Raw genomic sequence first — 19,912 nt, forward strand, 5'->3', positions numbered from 1 at the left:
TTTGGTAGGAACTTTTTTCACCATTATAGAAACGTCGAATGCGACACTGATGTATAATAACACTACTCCCGCCATTTTCATATTTGGTGACTCTACGGCGGATGGCGGATGTAGGAACAAATTCTTTCTTGCCAAAAACAAGCATTAGATATAAGGCGAATTATCCTTACTATGGGATCGATTTTCCAAATTCTAAACAACAGGACGCTTCAGCAACGGCTTCAACAGTGCAGATTACCTATGTTAGTTTCATCATATTACATCAAATCTAGTTCAATACTAATATTTTTTAGTTGCTAGTTTATATATGGTTTTCGACTGGTTTTCAGCAAAGCTTATGGGACAAAAAAGAAGCCCACAACCATACTTGTTTCTTCTAAAAAGAGGCCTCACAAAGCAAATGTTTAGAGGCGTAAACTTTGCGTCAGCAGCATCTGCCCTTCTTGATGTAACAGGAAAACATTTGGTAACTAGTCTTGTACTTTTCAAATGGTTATGATTTAGATTTTCGTAACATGTTCTGTTTTTTTGTTCGGCTGCTTTCCTAATCTGGATAACATGTGACCAAACAACATATTGTACCAATGTCTGAACAAATCAAACAATTCGAAACAGTTGTTAGCAATCTAACTTTGATTAATCGGCAATGAGCTAAAAGCATTACTGCAAAATCCATGTTTGCTATTAGCGTTGGGAGCAACGATATCTTTGGCTATTTCGAAAACAAAAGCACTGTTGATCCTAGTATTTTCATCAGTCTTTTGATGGCAGCATACGAGTGTCACATTGAGGTATATAGTAGTAATACGGGTTGTTTACTTTTATTTTGTATTAAATGTTGTTTCAATATATCTCTGCAGAAGAGGTCTACGTGTCTATGTCTCTATAGAAACAGAATATTTTTCAAATTAAGTGACTGATTAAGTGAAAAGAAACAATAATAATTACTAAATTAAAAGTTGTACAGAAATAGAGTGAAAAGTAACAAACCCTAAGATGCATATACATATAATACAGTACACATATAGAGTTACTACTAAATGTTTTAGGAACAAAATTTGGCAACATAAATTTCAAATGGTGTAATTAATGTCTCGGGGGGCTTGATTACCCAAAGTTTACCCTCTATGGGAACTAATGTGTTCGTTCATATAGGGTTTCCTTGCTAATTCAAAAAAGAAAAAAAAATATGATCGCTTAAATAATGTTGGAAATGGTTCTAGTCTTTGTACAACCTTGGAGCAAGGAAGTTTGGGATCATAAGTGTACCTCCAGTTGGATGTTGTGTTGGAGATATGGAGAACTTTAAACAATTAGAGGGAAGATTCCAGGAAACTCACACGAAGTTTCCACGAAGTTGTTAGGAAACTCACATGTAGCTTCCACGAAGTTGTTAGGAAACTCACATGTAGCTTCCACGAAGCTGTGAGGAAATTCACATGTAGCTTCCACGAAGCTATCAGGAAACTCACATGAAGCTTCAAGGAATTGTTTTTAGCTTACTCCTTAAACCATTCTATAAATAGACCCTCTTGTAACTCATTGTAAACACACCACAAATATTCAGTAAATACATTCTCTAGTTGGTCCGTGGACTAAAGCAATCACAACGATTGCATATAACCACGTTATCTCTTGTGTTGATTTACATTTCTTGCATTTATAATCTTTCGTTCATTAAGTGGGTTAGTAATCTTGTAGAATTACTATCGGTGAGTGATCTTGTTGAATCACTTGCGTTGTTTTGGGTCCTAATATCCTTACAACTGGTATCAGAGCACAAGGTTTCATTAAGGGAACGATGGCGGAAGACGAGAAGTTTAGAATCGACCGATTCGATGGGAGAGACTTTGGCTTTTGGAAGATGCAAATTGAAGATTACTTGTATCAAAAGAAGCTACACCAACCCTTGTTAGAGACCAAGCCTGAAAGCATGAACGATGCTGATTGGACGCTTTTAGATTGTCAAGCTTTGGGCGCTATTCGTCTTTCACTTGCTAAGAACGTTGCATACAATGTTGTGAATGAGAAGACGACGTTTGCTTGCTTGAAAGCACTCTCTAACATGTATGAGAAACCTACCGCTTCTAATAAGGTATTTCTCATGCGTCAATTGTTCAATACAAAGATGAAGGAAGGTACGAGTGCAACGGATCATATCAATGACTTTAATAATATCATTTCAAGGCTTGAATCGGTAGAGATTAAGTTTGATGATGAATTAAAAGCACTAATCTTGCTTTCAGCATTACCGGAAAGTTGGTCGGGTACGGTTACCGCGGTTAGTAGTTCTACAGGAACTACTAAGCTAGCGTTTGAAGCAATAAGGGATTTGATTCTTGGTGAAGATACTCGTAGGAGAAACTCGGGGGAATCGACATCCGGTTCTTTGTTAAGTACCGACAACCGTGGTAGGAAATTTGATCGCGGTGAGAAGAAGGGTAGAAAGAAGTCTAAGAAGAGGTATCCATCGAAAGATAGAAGTGAAGCTGTTTGTTGGGGTTGCAATCAAAAAGGGCACTTTCAAAGGAATTGTAAAAATGGTCTGGCGAAAGGTGTGAACTTGACCGCGGAAGAAAGTGATGATGCACTTTTATGCAGTGTTGAAAATTCTATGGAGTCTTGGATTTTGGATTCGGGAGCTTCGTTTCATGCTACTCATGTCAAAAGCATGATGAAGAATTTTCGTTCATATCAAGGCAAGGTGAGATTGGCGGATGACAAACAACTCAATATAGAGGGCATTGGAGATGTTTTATTACAGACTACTCTTGGCTCTAATTGGACCTTAAAAAACGTAAGGTACATTCCTAAATTAAAAAGGAAACTTATTTCGGTTGGTCAATTAGATGATGAAGGTAACGCGGTTACTTTTGAAAACCGCCAATGGAAGGTGGTTAAGGGTAGTTGTGTAGTGGCTCGTGGACATAAAAGGGGAACTCTTTATATGGTTGAAGTGTTTGATTAAGACACGGTGGTTGCTACGGTTAATGTTGAGTCTGAATCAACTCTATGGCACCGAAGACTCGAGCATATGAGTGAGAAGGGTATGAAGATGCTTGTTTCGAGTGGGAGAATTCCGGATTTAAAAAAGGTAGAACTTGGGTTTTGCGAACCATGTGTATATGGGAAGCAAAAGAAGGTGACTTTTGGGAAATCGGGAAATGCTCCTAAGTTGGAGAAATTGGAGCTTGTTCATACGGATGTATTTGGTCCAACGAATGTAGAATCACATGGAAGTTCTCGCTATTATGTCACCTTCATTGGCGACTCCACTCGAAAGGTATGGGTTTATTTTCTTAAAGCTAAATCTGATGTATTTAATACATTTGTGAAGTGGAAAGCTATGGTAGAAAATGAGACTAACTTGAAGGTCAAGTGCTTGAAGTCGGATAATGGAGGGGAATATGGTAGTCTTGAGTTTAAAGACCATTGTGCAAAGCTCGGTATTAGAATGTTAAAAACGGTACCAGAGACACCGTAACACAATGGGGTAGCCGAACGTATGAATCGTACGTTAAATGAAAGGGCTAAGAGTATGAGACTACATGCCGATTTGCCTAAAATGTTTTGGGCGGACGTGGTTAACACAGCGGCTTATTTGATAAATAGGGGACCCTCAACACCGTTGGGTTTCCGAATTCCCGAGGAAGAATGGCAAGGTAAGAAGGTGAGTTATGGTCACCTTAGGATCTTTGGGTGTAATGCATATGTGAAGACCAAAGATGCGGATAGAGACAAGCTTGAAGCTAAGTCAAAGAAGTGTATTTTCATAGGCTACTGGTTGGATGAAATGGGTTATCGTTGTTGGGATAACGAGGCTAGAAAAGTAATTCGTTCTGGCGATGTTACTTTTGATGAAGATTCGGTCTATGGCAAACCGGAAACGGGGAGTCCTAAACCGGGTCATGTTACTTTTGACGATGTTTCTATTGATGATCTTACAGGTTCTAGTGGGAGTATGGGAAACAATGAATTGCCAATGAACGGTGAGGCATCAAAAAATGCTAATGATGGGGATGGTTCGGAAAGCGGTGATGATTTCGAACATAGTGCGAGTTCTAGTGATGAGGAGGATACAAATGAAACCGGTCCAACCATTTCGGTTACTCCTACACTAAGACGCTTGACTAGAGTGCCCAAACCTAATCCTAGGTATTCTCCATCAGTAAACTACTTGCTCTATACCGAGAATGGTGAACCCAAAAGTTACTTTGAGGCAAGGAAGACAAAAGAATCCATACAATGGGAACTTGCCATGAAAGAAGAGATGGGGTCACTTGAGAAGAATAAAACTTGGTCACTAGTGAAGTTACCTCATGATAAAAGGGCGTTGCAAAGTAAATGGGTGTATCGAATCAAGAATGAGTTGGATGGAAAGAAAAGGTACAAGGCTCGTTTGGTGGTTAAAGGCTTTAAACAAAAGAATGGAGTTGACTACCAAGAGATATTTTCACCGGTGGTGAAGATGACTACTATTCGTTTGGTACTTTCTATGGTTGCATCTGAAGACTTACATCTAGAGCAACTAGATGTGAAGACCGCATTCTTGCATGGTGATCTTGTTGAAGAGATCTACATGAGGCAACCCGAGGGCTTTGAGGTAAAGGGTAAAGAGAAGTGGGTTTGTAAGCTAAAGAAAAGTTTGTATGGATTGAAGCAAGCACCTCGACAATGGTACTTGAAGTTTGATGATTTTATGAAGAAGATTGGTTTCTTAAGATGTGAAGCGGATCACTGTTGCTACTTGAAGAAACTCAAGTCTTCTTATATAATCTTATTATTGTATGTTGATGACATGTTACTTGCAGGTTCCAACATGTCCGAAATTAACAAGTTGAAGGGATTACTTTCCCGTGAATTCGAGATGAAAGATCTTGGTGGTGCTAGGCAAATACTTGGCATGAGTATTGTGCGTGATCGTGTGAAGGGTACTCTATACTTGTCTCAATCCAAATATATTGAGAAAGTTGTAGAGAGGTTTAACATGGAAAATTCAAAGGCTCGTTCTATGCCTTTGGGTAGCACGATAAAGCTATCGAAAAGTCAATCACCTAAAACGGAAGAAGACAAAATGGAGATGGAAAAGGTTCCATATGCATCGGCCGTGGGTAGTATTATGTATGCCATGGTTTGTACAAGACCTGATATTGCTCAAGCAGTGGGAGTTGTAAGTCGTTATATGTCTAATTCGGGGAAAGAGCATTGGGAAGCGGTCAAATGGTTGCTTTGTTATTTGAAAGGTACTTCTAATATGGGATTGTGTTTTTCCAAAAACAATCTCATACTTAGGGGTTATGCGAATGCTGATTTGGGTGGATGTGATGATTCGGGGAAAAGCACTACGGGTTATGTTTTCACAATAGGGAATACGGCGGTTAGTTGGATGTCTCGACTACAAAAGAATGTTGCTTTATCAACCACCGAAGCCGAATATATGGCTATTGCAGAAGCTTCTAAAGAGCTTGTGTGGTTGAAAAACTTCTTAGGTGAGTTGGGTAAAAGACAAGACTATTGCGTCTTGAATTGTGATAATCAAAGTGCGGTTCATCTTGGGAAGAATCCGGTGTTTCATAGTCGTACGAAACACATCAAGATAAGGTATCATTTTATTCGACAACATATAAATGATGGTACTTTATTATTGGAGAAAATCCTTGGTACGAAGAATCCTGCTGATATGTTTACTAAGGTTGTTACGACAGAGAAATTGAGATTTTGCATTACCTCAATTGGTCTTCTAATGAATTGATGAGAGAAGACCCCAACTAGAGAATTAGAGAGTTAATGTTTCAATTCTAACAAGTAGTGTTGAAGACCTTGTATCGAAAGTCTGCTCATCCGAAGTATGTGTTGAGTGTGCGTGTCTCAAATGGAGTTTGGCGGTATAATGGTGGTTTAATGTTCTTGGTTAGATCGTTGATATTTTGGGTTGACGTAGGTTGGGTTTGTTCAAAGTCTCCAAGTGGGAGATTGTTGGAGATATGGAGAACTTTAAACAATTAGAGGGAAGATTCCAGGAAACTCACACGAAGCTTCCACGAAGTTGTTAGGAAACTCACATGTAGCTTCCACGAAGTTGTTAGGAAACTCACATTTAGCTTCCACGAAGCTGTGAGGAAATTCACATGTAGCTTCCACGAAGCTGTCAGGAAACTCACATGAAGCCTCAAGAAATTGTTTTTAGCTTACTCCTTAAACCATTCTATAAATAGACCCTCTTGTAACTCATTGTAAACACACCACAAATATTCAGTAAATACATTCTCTAGTTGGTCCGTGGACTAAAGCAATCACAACGATTGCATATAACCACGTTATCTCTTGTGTCGATTTACATTTCTTGCATTTATAATCTTTCGTTCATTAAGTGGGTTAGTAATCTTGTAGAATTACTATCGGTGAGTGATCTTGTTGAATCACTTGCGTTATTTTGGGTCCTAATATCCTTACATGTTGCCCGTCACAACGAATTTACAATAAAACTGGAGGATGTCTCGAAGTTGAAAACGCTTTCGCTCGAGCTTTTCATTCATCGCTCGATACCCTGTTGAAGAAACTCTCTTGTAAGTTAACAGGAATGAAGTATTCACTTGGAAACTCGTATGAAATGACAATAAATGTTATCCAGTACCCACAAATTTTCAGTAAGTACAATAACAAATCCTTTATGAATGATCCATATGAACATTTGATGACGGTTTATTATAACATCTTATATCATTTCTTTCAGATTTGACGAACGTTGATGAGGCATGTTGTGGCGAAGGACTGTTAAATGCGAAAAAGGGTTGTAGTCCAAAAGCAAATTTGTGCTCAAGTCGCAACAACTACCTGTTCTGGGACAGGTTTCATCCAACACAATACGCTTCATGGCTAGCAGCTAATACATTGTTCACCGGTGGACCGCAATTTGTGACACCGATCAACTTTGCTCAACTGGCAGCATATTGATTATTTATCAGTTTAGATGAATACATATATGACTTTTTGTATGTGCTAATAAGTAATAGTGTTGTCTTAAACACGTGTATTGCCATAAAAAATAATACACCATTTTTTTTTTTTATCAACTATGCACTTTACTACTTAGTTAAAAAGAAAAATATTGATCTAGGTAGTTGTTCAAAAAAAAATATTGATCTTGGTAATGACTTATGAGTGAAAATAAATCAGTTTGACTTTCTTAATTGGGCCAAATAACAGGTAACAACTTAATTAAGATATGAACTATATAGTAATTAAATTATAATTTATAATTATAGCCATAAAATATATCACCTAAAGAAGTTTAACTAGTTTTCGAGCAAAGAAAGTATGATCACGCATAAACACTATAACTATAAATTCGCTAATTAGTAACTAACTGAAAAATTCACAAAATCAACACTTCAAAAAATTCAACCTAACTCTTCTACATGCAACCATATATATGTACGTTAGTTTAGCATCCTTTTTAATTATTTCAGCTGTCATTCAAAAACATTAACGTTTTTTAGTTCTTTTTCGGATTCGGTCATGACTAGAAATTATCTCCTCTTTATTTTCTTGGTTCTCGTCGTAGCATCTTCTCCAAGTTCGTGTCGCGCAGGGACTCCAGCTGTTTTCATATTTGGAGACTCACTACTTGATATCGGAACGAATAATTACGTTTTAAAAACCGTTGCAAAATCCAAATACCCACATTATGGTGTCGACTTTTTTAACTCGACTCCTAGTGGAAGGTTTAGCAACGGCCTAAACATGGCTGATTTTATGGGTAAGTTTTCCAATACATATAATACACATTTCATACAACAAACAGCACAAATAGTTATTAGTGATTGTTCTTTGAATATATTATAATAAAAATAAATGAATGTTTCATTTTATTATAATAAAAACTGTTGATTAATTAATGATATCAGCTAGAGTAGCATTTGGAGAAACTGTGACAAGCCCACCAGCATTCCTATCTCTATTTTCGCACGGTAAATATGCAGAGAGCAGGCTTCAGAAAGCAATAAACTTCCAACGTTCAAGAAGACGTTGGAGACATCCTTTTCACGCCTTTAACTCCTCTTCGGTGCAAATAAAGGAGAACCCTGCAGTAGGAATAAACTTCGCTTCGTCTGGAACTGCGATTCTCGATATCAACACCGCTGTAGACGTAAGATCTAGACTTAAATCATCCATTAGATTAGAATTGCTTATTCTCAACTGTTTAGATAAGCAATTTTTGTTGGAGATTATCGGTTAATGGGTGTCCTACATAGGATATAGGTGTCCCACATAGGAAATAGTCTATACCAGTTTTAGAGTACTAAGGAACTTTTGAACTTATATGTTGGATTTTTTTGTCTAAACTAACCTATAATTTTTAGATAGGTGTACGCATGAGTTTGTTTATCTACTCTAAAAATAAGCAAACAAACATATCAATGCTTAAATAAGCAATGCTAAACACTCCTAGATCATCTATAATAGCTAATTCTTAATTAGCAATGGATCCCGAACTTTTTTCAACAAGAACAAATCGTTTCCTAATTAAATACACTAAATGAATATCTGATTACTAATATTTCTTTTTAAATGTCAGCAAGCAGTGCCTATAACTGAGCAAATGACCCAACTGCAGTTTGTCCATGGGAACCTAACTGCAACAATAGGTTCATGGAAGACACAATTGTTATTTGCAAAATCAACGTTTTTTATAGGTGTGGGTAACAACGATGTACACTTCTTTGCGTTGGCTCGAGCCAAATTGGATCCAAACAAGTACATTGATTTGCTTGTCGAAACGTACAATAAAACCTTAACGTTGATGTACAACCTCGGAGCAAGGAAATTTGGAGTCGTTAGTATACCTTATTTGGGATGTAGTCCATTGATGAGAGTTACTATTATAGGTGGGAATTGTTCGAAAACCGCAAATGATTTGGCTGAGCAACTTAACGATAAACTTGAACAATTGTTATGGAACATGACAATTCATTCAAAGGGAATGATGTATTCGTTTGCGAATACATACGATATACTTCACGATTTTTGGGATAACCCGCAACGTTATAGTAAGTACTGTCGTTCGTTATATGATATCTAATGTACACGTGATGTAGCGATCAAACAAAGTCAACACACAAGTGAAGGGCCATTAAGTAAATAATAGTTTAGCAGGGTAGAAAATGCTAATTTGTGCAAATTAAGTCTGTTAAAAGTTAGTTAGGTTGCTGAAAACGGTTATTTTGAGATCAGCATGTATATATATAATCACCCTTAATAACCGCTTTTAACAACCTAACAAACACTTAACATAGTTAATTACATAAAATTACTTTTTCTATCTAACAAACACTTAACATAGTTAATTACATAAAATTACATTTTCTATCGATCTAATATTTTTTAAAGAATGGCCTCTCAACATGCGTTGAATTTGTTTGACCATTATACGTGATAAATGTAACGTGATATGAATTGATGTCCTTTTTTTTTTTTTATAGATTTTACGAATGTGGTTGATGCGTGTTGTGGATTGGGGCGGTTTAACGCGATGACAAATTGTCATCCGGTGGCAAAGTTGTGTGACAATAGAGACGAGTATCTCTTTTGGGATGTGTCGCACCCTTCGGAACGTGCTACAAGGATTATGGTTGATATGGTTACATTTGGTGGGCTCAATTACGCAAGGCCAATTAATTGGGCTAAATTAGTGAGGCTGTAATTGCTTAACTGAAGCAAGAGTTGCACTTGTGCTAATTTTACGTCTTATTTTGAGCTTTATATTCAGAAAAAATGAATATTCATAACTATGTATGTATTTGAAAATTGGAATAATATAATTGATGTGCTTTTTAACATATATTTATATGTATATATCTATAATAATTGTCTATCATTTGTTAAATATAATGTCATCTCGTACATGTTTTATCTTTATTGTTTCTATTCAACAAAAAGTTGACACCAAAATAGTATAAGATACTCCTAAATCTTTTATAATCCATTACTCCATATTTGAATTTAATTGTTAATTTTCAGATGTAAATAAAATAATTTATTAAAGGTTTTTTATTCTATGTATTATCAATTATCAATTATCAATCAATTTCAATTATCACATTATCAATCATAAAAGTATAGGAGTTAGGCTTAGTGTAAACGTAGTATGTCCGGATTAGACGATTAACTTTAATTTTACTATTCATTCCATTCCATGACTTTAAAAAAAAAAAAATTTGAAAATTATCTTTACCTTCATAACTTTTGGTTCGATTCGAGCCCTTGTGAATTTTCAGTTTCTCCTCCTTCTCAATTTTTACACATTGCACCCTCCAAATTTTCGCTTTTTCTTTCTCCGAATCAATTTTCGGTGTCAGTCAATCAAGATTCACCATCAGGGGGACCCACTTTAGGTTTGGTCGGTCCCGTCATTCACACAATTCCCTCGTCCATTGATTGATCACACGAGTATGTATCCAATCAGCGCATAGCGAATCAAAAAAGCTTTTAAGTCGTAGCTTGTTGGATTTTCAGCATCCAATCAGAAACGAAAGAGAATGAAACCTGACGAAAAAGAAATGAACACTTTGCTGAGGAACGAAGCTTCGTCTTTGTTTTTCTTCAAAGCCCCAATCCGCTCTCCATCGCCGTTTTTCCAATATTAGCCACTACAAATTTTAAACTTTTATTTTCAAGTCCTCCCACTTTCCTATCTCATTTTATTATTTATTATAACCATCCAACCTTTTTATTTTATAGTTCTTTTCTCAATTTTTTACAACGTTTTTCTAACAAATGTTATTTTTTTATTTCTTTGCCCACATCATATATATATATATATATATATATATATATATATATATATATATATATATATATATATATATATATATATATATATATATATAGTTAGTATACATTCAAAAGAAAAAATTCAAAACTAGTGTATGTTTTGTCTACAACTGTAAGTGGCGGAGGTATGTTATGGGTAGTGGGTGCAATTGACACCACTCACTAGCCCTTAAGCCCAACACTTATTAGAATGTTAAATACTATGCTTTTTGATTTTTTGATTTGTGACCCCATAGATTTTATGTATGTGACCCTTCTTATATTAGAAGTATAACAGCTCAACTATGTTTTTTATAGCCCAATTGCTTGAGGTTGATATTTGTTAGATACCAGTGCAAATTACATATGGCTAATTTAGTTAAATATACGCCAATAGGTAGCAAAATCTATATGTCTCAACGATGTGTTTTTTTATAGAATTATTTTCCTTTAATATACTGTAATATATATATATATATATATATATATATATATATATATATATATATATATATATATATATATATATATATATATATATATATATAGTGAAAGGATCCTGGAAGAACTCTGCATAGCAGAGAACCTAGCGAACCATCACTTGTGAACGATGAACATGATTTCGTAACATCAATCGAAGGCGTTTTAGATGATGATTCCAACATGAAAGTTGCTTAAAATGTTGCATCTAATGCTCGCCAATCGTCAATTTAAGCTGAAACATCATATAGATTATGAATTTGAGCTATGAAGAAATTGTTGACTTTTTTTCCCCAAATCTTTGACTCACGAATTCGAGCTCAAATCTAGGAGTTAGAATCTGAAACTTTGCACATAGATTCACGTGATGAAACCTAATAAATCTGCGTTTTTAATTTTTGCTATAGGTTTGATTTTGAGAGATTCAATTTTCTTACGAAGAACAGAGTGTGCCTGCACCCAAAACAAGCTCAATCTGCACGCAGATTGACTCAATCTGCACCCAGCTTGATCGAGCTGCACGCAGATTGACTCAATCTGCACGCAGATTGAAGGTCGAGCTGCACATAGATGAAGGTCGAGCTGTTGGTTCTCTCGGTTCTCTACCACCTCTGGTTCTCTCTGGATCCTCACCCTATATATATATATATATATATATATATATATATATATATATATATATATATATATATATATATATATATATATAGTGGTAGGATCAAGAGGGAAGTAACCAATCGGGGGGAAGCGGGGGAAGCAAAAACTTTTTTTTCGTTTTTTAAAAAAACTTTGTTCACGAACATTATAGAAGGGATGAAAATATGAACATTTAGTAGAAACACTTTGTGATAAATGTTTTTATTTTGGCGGGAAAACGCTCGAAGAAGTAATATATAACAATTATCGTGTTTTTCGAGCGTATGTTGAGGTTTTTGCTATTGGGGTTTAGATATTAGGGTTTAGAAATTTAGGGTTTAGGGTTTAGATTAAGGGTTTAGATTTAGAATTTAAATTGAGTTTTTAATACGAACGGTTTAGAGTTTAGAGTTTAGCGTTTAGGGTTTAGGGTTTGGTGTTTTGGGTTTATGGAATAAACCCAAAACACCAAACCCTAAACTCTAAATCGGGCTAAATTTTACTTCACAAAACATGAAGAAGAAAAAAACGTTCATATTCTTCACGAACAATATTATCTTGAATGTTATTTTTGTCGATCGTTTTTCCGCCTAAATAATAACATTCATCACGAAGTGTCTCTTCTAAATGTTCATATTTTTGTGTGATCTTGATGCTGGAAAAAAAAAAACTCCAAAAAAACGAAGAAAAAAAATTGCTTCCTGTAACACCCTGATTTTTTTTTTTTTAAATCACAGTGGAAGTCTTAATTCACATAAATACCCTTAGTTAATTACAAACATGATTATCACAAATCATTAGCTAGTTACTTATTACAAACCACCGGTGTTACGTTAAACAACTAGTTACACATTTATAAAAGTTAAGACATCAGAGTTCGTCTTGTCAAACATATCGTCAACCCGACGCCCGTCCCTACCAGCACTAATATCCAAAACCTGCAAGGGAGGAGGTGAGGGGGGTTAGCACGAGGCTAAGTGAATGGAATCATCTAACAGATCTAGCATACAGTACCAACTTGTACAACTACAGCAACTACAACAATCCATAACAGGAAACCTTCAACTAACAACTAATCATCTGGCAACTATCAACTAGCAACTATGCTCCAACTAGAGACTCGGCGGCTTGTACGAGCACACGACTACTAGCTAATCAGTCTAGCGTCTACCGAAAGTCCTTACTACTGAATCTCCAGTATAGTAAATCCACACGCAGGTGATGCGTCATTCAGTACTATACTCAACAAACAGTAGCCAACTGGACCCAACCACAACAAGGTTGACCTCTCTGAGCTGAACCTAACAACAATAGGTTCCAACAGGCAACTACAACTTGTGCACACAACTGTTAAGCAACTACCACTACGAACAACTGTCCCTACAACTAGCATGACAACTCTACAATGATCATTATTACAACATATCTACTAAGCATAGCAACTAAAACAGTATAACATAGTAGCACAACTTGCTACTCTATACTACACCCGGGGATAATCCCACTCACCAATTACCAGCAACTGCTCAGATATTATTTCTGAGCTTCCTCCTTGTCCTTATAACCTTGTGATAATCACCAACACACAAGTAACAGATTACTAGCTCGAATTCAACAAACTAACAAGCTTTGATCTTTAGGGTTTGAGAGGATGAAGGAGTTAGGTACGTTCTTAATTAGGAAAAGTCTAGAAAATGGGTGAAAGAAGCAGATACATACACTTAAGGGGTTTAAAACCCATACCCCACGACACACGGGTATTTACCAGTTATCTAATATCTTTCGTACTTCGTTAGGAGGGCCTAACGGAGTCCAAATTCAACAAACGAACCTGTTCTGTGACCCTTGTCACAAACTGGTCTCAACTAAACAACCAAATAATTATAAACATATAATTATTAAAAATCACTAATTACACCATACCCAAGGGTACAATGGTCATTTCATCTAGGCCCAAAACGCGGGTGTTACAAACTACCCTCCTTAAAAGAGATTCCGTCCTCGGAATCGGGTCAACTATGGTCAACAAACCGAAAAATTGTTACTCGCACCGCCAAAACACTCGGTTAACTTTATCGATCTTATCCCCGATACCGACAATATCCACCACAATTGTATAGGGAAATGAGATTCTTGACGTCAATACACTCCCGGTACAAAATAAGTTGTCATAATCTTCATCGATCAACGCCCGTTAATCCACTTAAGCCCACAAATTACACGATCAAGTCAAATAATCAGAGTCAAATTCGTGTTTCTTCGCCATTCCGTATCATAAATTTATCGATCTGTCATCCAATTCAACTCTTTATACTGTCCACTTTTCCCAATTATCCAAAGCTTAGGCAATAGAATTAGTCATCATGCTAAAATCTATACCTATGTCCACTAAATTGTCTCGTAAGTCAACAGAACTTCACAGGTTATTCGTCTCATATCCAGTCACATCACAATCCAATATAGCACAGGCCGCCTAATTTTCCTTCAGCTTCCCAGAAATTCCGTATGATTTATCACAATATACTTCTGTTGGCCAGACACAAGCATATTATCCTAAATCATACCTTCATTCTGAGTTGCTCGTAACGAAAAAATTCTACTTGTCTCATTCACTAACTTATATCCAATCAATTTCCTCAATAAGCATCGGTAATTAATTTAACTACTTTATAACTAATCAATCACAACATCTGTCCAATCATAGTTACTCAAACCTTGTCTATCAATCATCCAAATATAATCTATCAACCAGATCATACTTCCAACAAGCTTAGGAAATACCGTCATAACAATCATACTCATGCCACTATCCAACAACTTCATGTCGTCCAAAAGTCCACTACACAAACATACTCAACGCATCTCTATCCAAGTCACGGTTCTCAATCCCAAAAAGTCAACCTAAGGGTCACCCTTACCCCACATGGCACAGAAGGGTCGCACCCAAAACATAAACAACATAATGCAACAAAATAAATCTTACACTACTATCAAGATCTACTAATCTACCACACATATATATACACCCAATCATATACATGTATATGACTAAACAATACGAGGATTTTGAAGCATACCTGTATTCACATCACATTCAACATCTGCATCTGCAACCATCTGATAAGCTCTTGCTGTTTCCGTAGGTGGATTCTTTCTTTTCTGCCCAACTGGAGAACCAGAAGATCCACCTACTGATCCCGACTGCGCACCTGGACCCTCCCCGGAACTTGATCCTCTTACATACGGACACTGAGCTGACCTATGCCCCACTTGATGACATCTCCAACATACATCCTCTTGGAACGAACACATCCAAATCTCGTGTCCCACAATGCCACATCTCAAACATCTTTTGGTTGAATCTGAACAAGGACCACTATGAGATGATCTGCAACTATAACACCAAGAATTCTAACTTGATGCTGACCCACTCTGTTCTGACCCACTCTTATGTTTCAACTTAACAGACTTCTTTGACCTAGAGTCCGAATGACTCATCGCCTGATCTTGTTGTGACATCTCATAACCTACTATTCTATTCCTTGCTGCTCTGACATCATCCTCTACCATCTTGGCCATAACAAATGCTTGCGATAATGTCATCGCCATCCTAACCATTGTTCTGTACTCTGGTAAAATTATGTTAACAAAGTGTTGAATTCTGGACTGCTCATCTGGAACCCACTGTTGCACAAACCTTAATTTATCCATATACTGCTCAATCACCTCATCTATTGTCATCTGAGGTGTCATTTTCATTGCCAGAAATTCCGTCTTAATTCGATTGAGGTCATAAGACGAACAATACTGCTCACAAACTTTACTATAAAATTGTTCCCAAGTAATCATGTTCACTTGCTCTTTCGGTATACTAGAAATAACCGTATCCCACCAAACCATTGCCCTATTTTTCAACATTCGACTAGCATAAATAACCTGTAATTCTGGTTCGCACTGACATGCCTCAAAAACCTTTTCTATCTCTCTTAACCAGTTAAGGGTTACCGTTGGGTTAGAACTTCCTGAGTACTCTGGTGGATTACAATTCAGAAACTGTTTGAATGTACATTTCTTTGGTTGTTAAAACATCGGCGTCTGATACGGACCCCACATCTGATTTGGGAACTGTTGATTAAACTGAGGTGGCATCTGATACTGTTGAGGAAACTGATATTGAGGTGATAACCATTGCTGTTGTTGGAAAGCACTTCCAATTTGCTGATAATTATTTGACTGCACTGGATACCCACTAATCGTCTGATTCGGTACACTACCACTTGGATTCACGGTTACCTGACGTTGTTCTAATTCCCTTATTCGATCACGTGCTTCCTTTAACTTACTTTGCAAATCTAAAATTTGTTCCTGCGGATCCTCTTCTGACACATATCCATCTTCATCTGGGGCTCTGAATGTTCCGGGGGCTGACGGACCAGTTGCGTTTCTTGTATTATCTGCCATATCTGCACTACCACAACATCTCACACAAACTCTTAGTGGAAAACAGGTTAGTACCTATCAACTAACACATGTAATCCTGATAATGCTAAAAACGAACATATATTTCATAGCATTATTCCTCAAGAAAGACAAGCTTTTAGTTGCAATTGTTCTATTTACGAGTGATATTCGTTTAAATAATAAAAGGTGAAGACAAAAGACAGATTCGACGAATTGAAGACGCAAACGACCAAAAAGCTCAAAAGTACAAAATACAATCAAAGAGGTTCCAATTATTGATAAGAAACGTCTCGAAATTACAAGAGTACAAGATTCAAAACGCAAAGTACAAGATATTAAATTGTACGCAAGGACGTTCGAAAATCCAGAACCGGGACCAGAGTCAACTCTCAACGCTCGACGCAACGAACTAAAAATTACAAGTTAACTATGTATATAAATATAATATAATATATAATTAATTCTTAAAATTAATATATATATTATAATATATTTATAAAACGTCGGCAAATTAAAAGACAAACCTTTGTGAGCTGGAATTACGAACTCCGCGAGTTGCGGAGTATGGAGGCCAAAAATGCCGCGACTCGCGGAGCAGCCAAATACGAAAATCCCTATAAAACCCAACGAATTCTGATCATTTTTATCATCCAATATATCAATCTCTCTATATCTATACGTAATATTTATATTTATATTTTAATTTTAATTTTAATTTTAAATCCTAATAATAAGGGTATGTTAGCGAATGTTGTAAGGGTGTAAGTCGAAATTCTGTCCGTGTAATGCTACGCTATTTTTAATCATTGTAAGTTATGTTTATATTATTTTCATTAATGTCTCGTAGCTAAGTTATTATTATGCTTATTTAATACCGAAGTAATCATGATGTTGGGCTAATTACTAAAATTGGGTAATTAGGGCTTTGTACCATAATTGGAGTTTGGATAAAAGAACGACACTTGTGGAAATTAGACTATGGGCTATTAATGGATTTTATATTAACTAAACAATACCTTGTTAATTTAATATACAAACTTATAATTCGACGTATTTATATATAACCACATACGCTTGACTGGGTACGGTGGGCGGGATATTTATAAATACCAATAATTATTCATTTTACCGGACACGGAACTGGATTAATAGTTAATAGACTTGTTGAAACAGGAGTGAATTACATTCAAGGGTAATTGGTGTAATTGTTAACAAAGTAGTAAAACCTTGGTTTACAAGCAGTCGATAACCTGGTGTATTCATTAAACAAAGTATTAAAACCTTGTTACAATTCGAATCCCCAATTAGTTGGAATATTTGACTTCGGGAATAAGAATAATTTGACGAAGGCTTTCGCTCTTTGTATTTATGACTGATGGACTATTATGGACAAATCCGTATGGACATATTAAATAATACAGGACAAAGAACAATTAACCCATGGGCATAAAACTAAAATCAACACGTCAAACATCATGATTACGGAAGTTTAAATAAGCATAATTCTTTTATTTCATATTTAATTTCCTTTATTTTATATTTAATTGCACTTTTAATTATCGCACTTTTATTGTTATTGTATTTAATTGCACTTTTTAATTATCGCAAGTTTATTTTATCGCACTTTTATTATTCACAATTTCATTATCGTTATTTACTTTACGCTTTAAATTAAGTCTTTTATTTATTTAATATTTTACATTTGGTTTTAACTGCGACTAAAGTTTTAAAATCGACAAACCGGTCATTAAACGGTAAAAACCCTCTTTTATAATAATAATATTACTTATATATATATTTGTATTTTTATAAAATAAAACTAATATGGCGTTAAGCTTTGTTTAAAAGATTCCCTGTGGACCGAACCGGACTTACTAAAAACTACACTACTGTACGATTAGGTACACTGCCTATAAGTGTTGTAGCAAGGTTTAAGTATATCCATTCAATAAATAAATAAATATCTTGTGTAAAATTGTATCGTATTTAATAGTATTTCCTAGTAAAATTTAAAGCTATTTTATATACACCTCGCATAACATCAAGTTATTTTTGGCGCCGCTGCCGGGAAATCTTAAACGCTGAAAGCGCAACGCTAAATATTTAAAAAAAAGATTTTTATTTTTAGTTTACTTTTATAAAAATACGTTTTTGTAAAAATACGTTTTAAATATTCGAAAACATAGAAAAGAAAAACAAAAATATAAATATTTTTAAGAGTTTATTAAATATTTAAGTTTTATAAAGTTTCTTTATTTTTATTTTATAAAAATATAAGTTTTATTTAAATATTTTGTGTTTATTTAGAACATAAAATTAAAAACCGAAAAAAAATATATATATATAAATCTAGTTTTAAGATTTTTATTTATAAAATTATAAAGTATTTCTATTTTTATTTTAGTTTTTAAATAGAAGTTTTTATTATATAAATAATTTTATTTAAACAGAAAATATAAAACAGAAATTTTTTTAAAAAAAAAAGTCGAATTAAATCCTGTACCTGAGTTGAATTTTGGAACCCCGCGACTCGCGGAGTTATCCAGCTTCGAGCACCGCAACTCGCGGAGCCGTCTAACACGTGACAGAAACCCTAATCAGCATTAATTACGGGTAATTATTATTTATTTATTATTATTAACCCTAATTACTTATTTATTATTATAATTAGTTTTAAGTTTTTAAATTAAATTGTATTTTAATTAAATTAGTTTAATTAAAATATAAAATTAATAGTTTAATAAAATAAATAATATAAAAATAATATTTTTATAAAAATTGTACTTTTTACAACTTTTTGTATATTTTTATATTTTGTCCCTTTTTAATTATTTTAGCGTAATATTTGTATTCTTCGCTCGTATTTAGTTTTAAGATATAGTTTTTGCCATAGTTATTTTTTTACTTCTAGATTTTTAGGCTTTGCCGTAAAATTCCTTAAGTGCTTTTTCTTTAGACTAAGATTTAGGTACTTTAGAATTTTGAGACGCCTTTTTAAGTTTTAGTACCTTTTTAAGTTATTTCCATTTGGGATATAGTTTTACTTGTAAGCTTTAATATTTTTAGACACCTTTTACCTATGTATCAATTATCATTCCAATTAGTAATCTCAATTTGCAATTATAATTTTAAGTTAGTGGTAGTAATAAGGTTGGGTTAGGCAAGTGTTTTAAAGTTTTATAAGTCACTCTTTTTATTTCTTATTTTTCGACGCTTTTTATTTTTTCGATCTTTTCTTTTTCGACCTTTTTCGACGCGCTCTTTTTCTTTCTTATTTCTCGCTATTCTAGTTTTAGGACATAGATTTTTTTTTTTTCTACTTCTTATCTAAATTTCTTAAAATTACGAAAATTTATTTTAAGTGGTTAAATTGATAGACATCAAAATTTTCTGGTTCGTAGTAATAGTTGGATTTGTACGTGGACCGGGTTATTGGAGCCAAACAGTCCTCAATTATATTGAGACCAAACGAATCCTGCCCCTCTGCTGCATCTTTTGGCTATTCGAAACGTGGGCAAAATCA

General features: G+C 34.9%; 1 protein-coding gene across 1 annotated transcript; it reads left to right on the forward strand.

Moving 5' to 3' along the window:
- Positions 1–7,518: 7,518 nt before the first annotated feature.
- Positions 7,519–9,703, forward strand: LOC139842611 (GDSL esterase/lipase At5g55050-like). The gene is made up of 4 exons (XM_071832731.1): positions 7,519–7,759; positions 7,908–8,149; positions 8,579–9,050; positions 9,483–9,703. The coding sequence occupies exons 1-4, from the start codon at positions 7,519–7,521 to the stop codon at positions 9,701–9,703; spliced, it is 1,176 nt and encodes a 391-aa protein (XP_071688832.1).
- Positions 9,704–19,912: the final 10,209 nt, after the last annotated feature.

This window comes from Rutidosis leptorrhynchoides, chromosome 4 (genome assembly GCF_046630445.1).
Source record: "Rutidosis leptorrhynchoides isolate AG116_Rl617_1_P2 chromosome 4, CSIRO_AGI_Rlap_v1, whole genome shotgun sequence".
In the NCBI taxonomy this organism is placed as follows: Eukaryota; Viridiplantae; Streptophyta; class Magnoliopsida; order Asterales; family Asteraceae; genus Rutidosis; species Rutidosis leptorrhynchoides.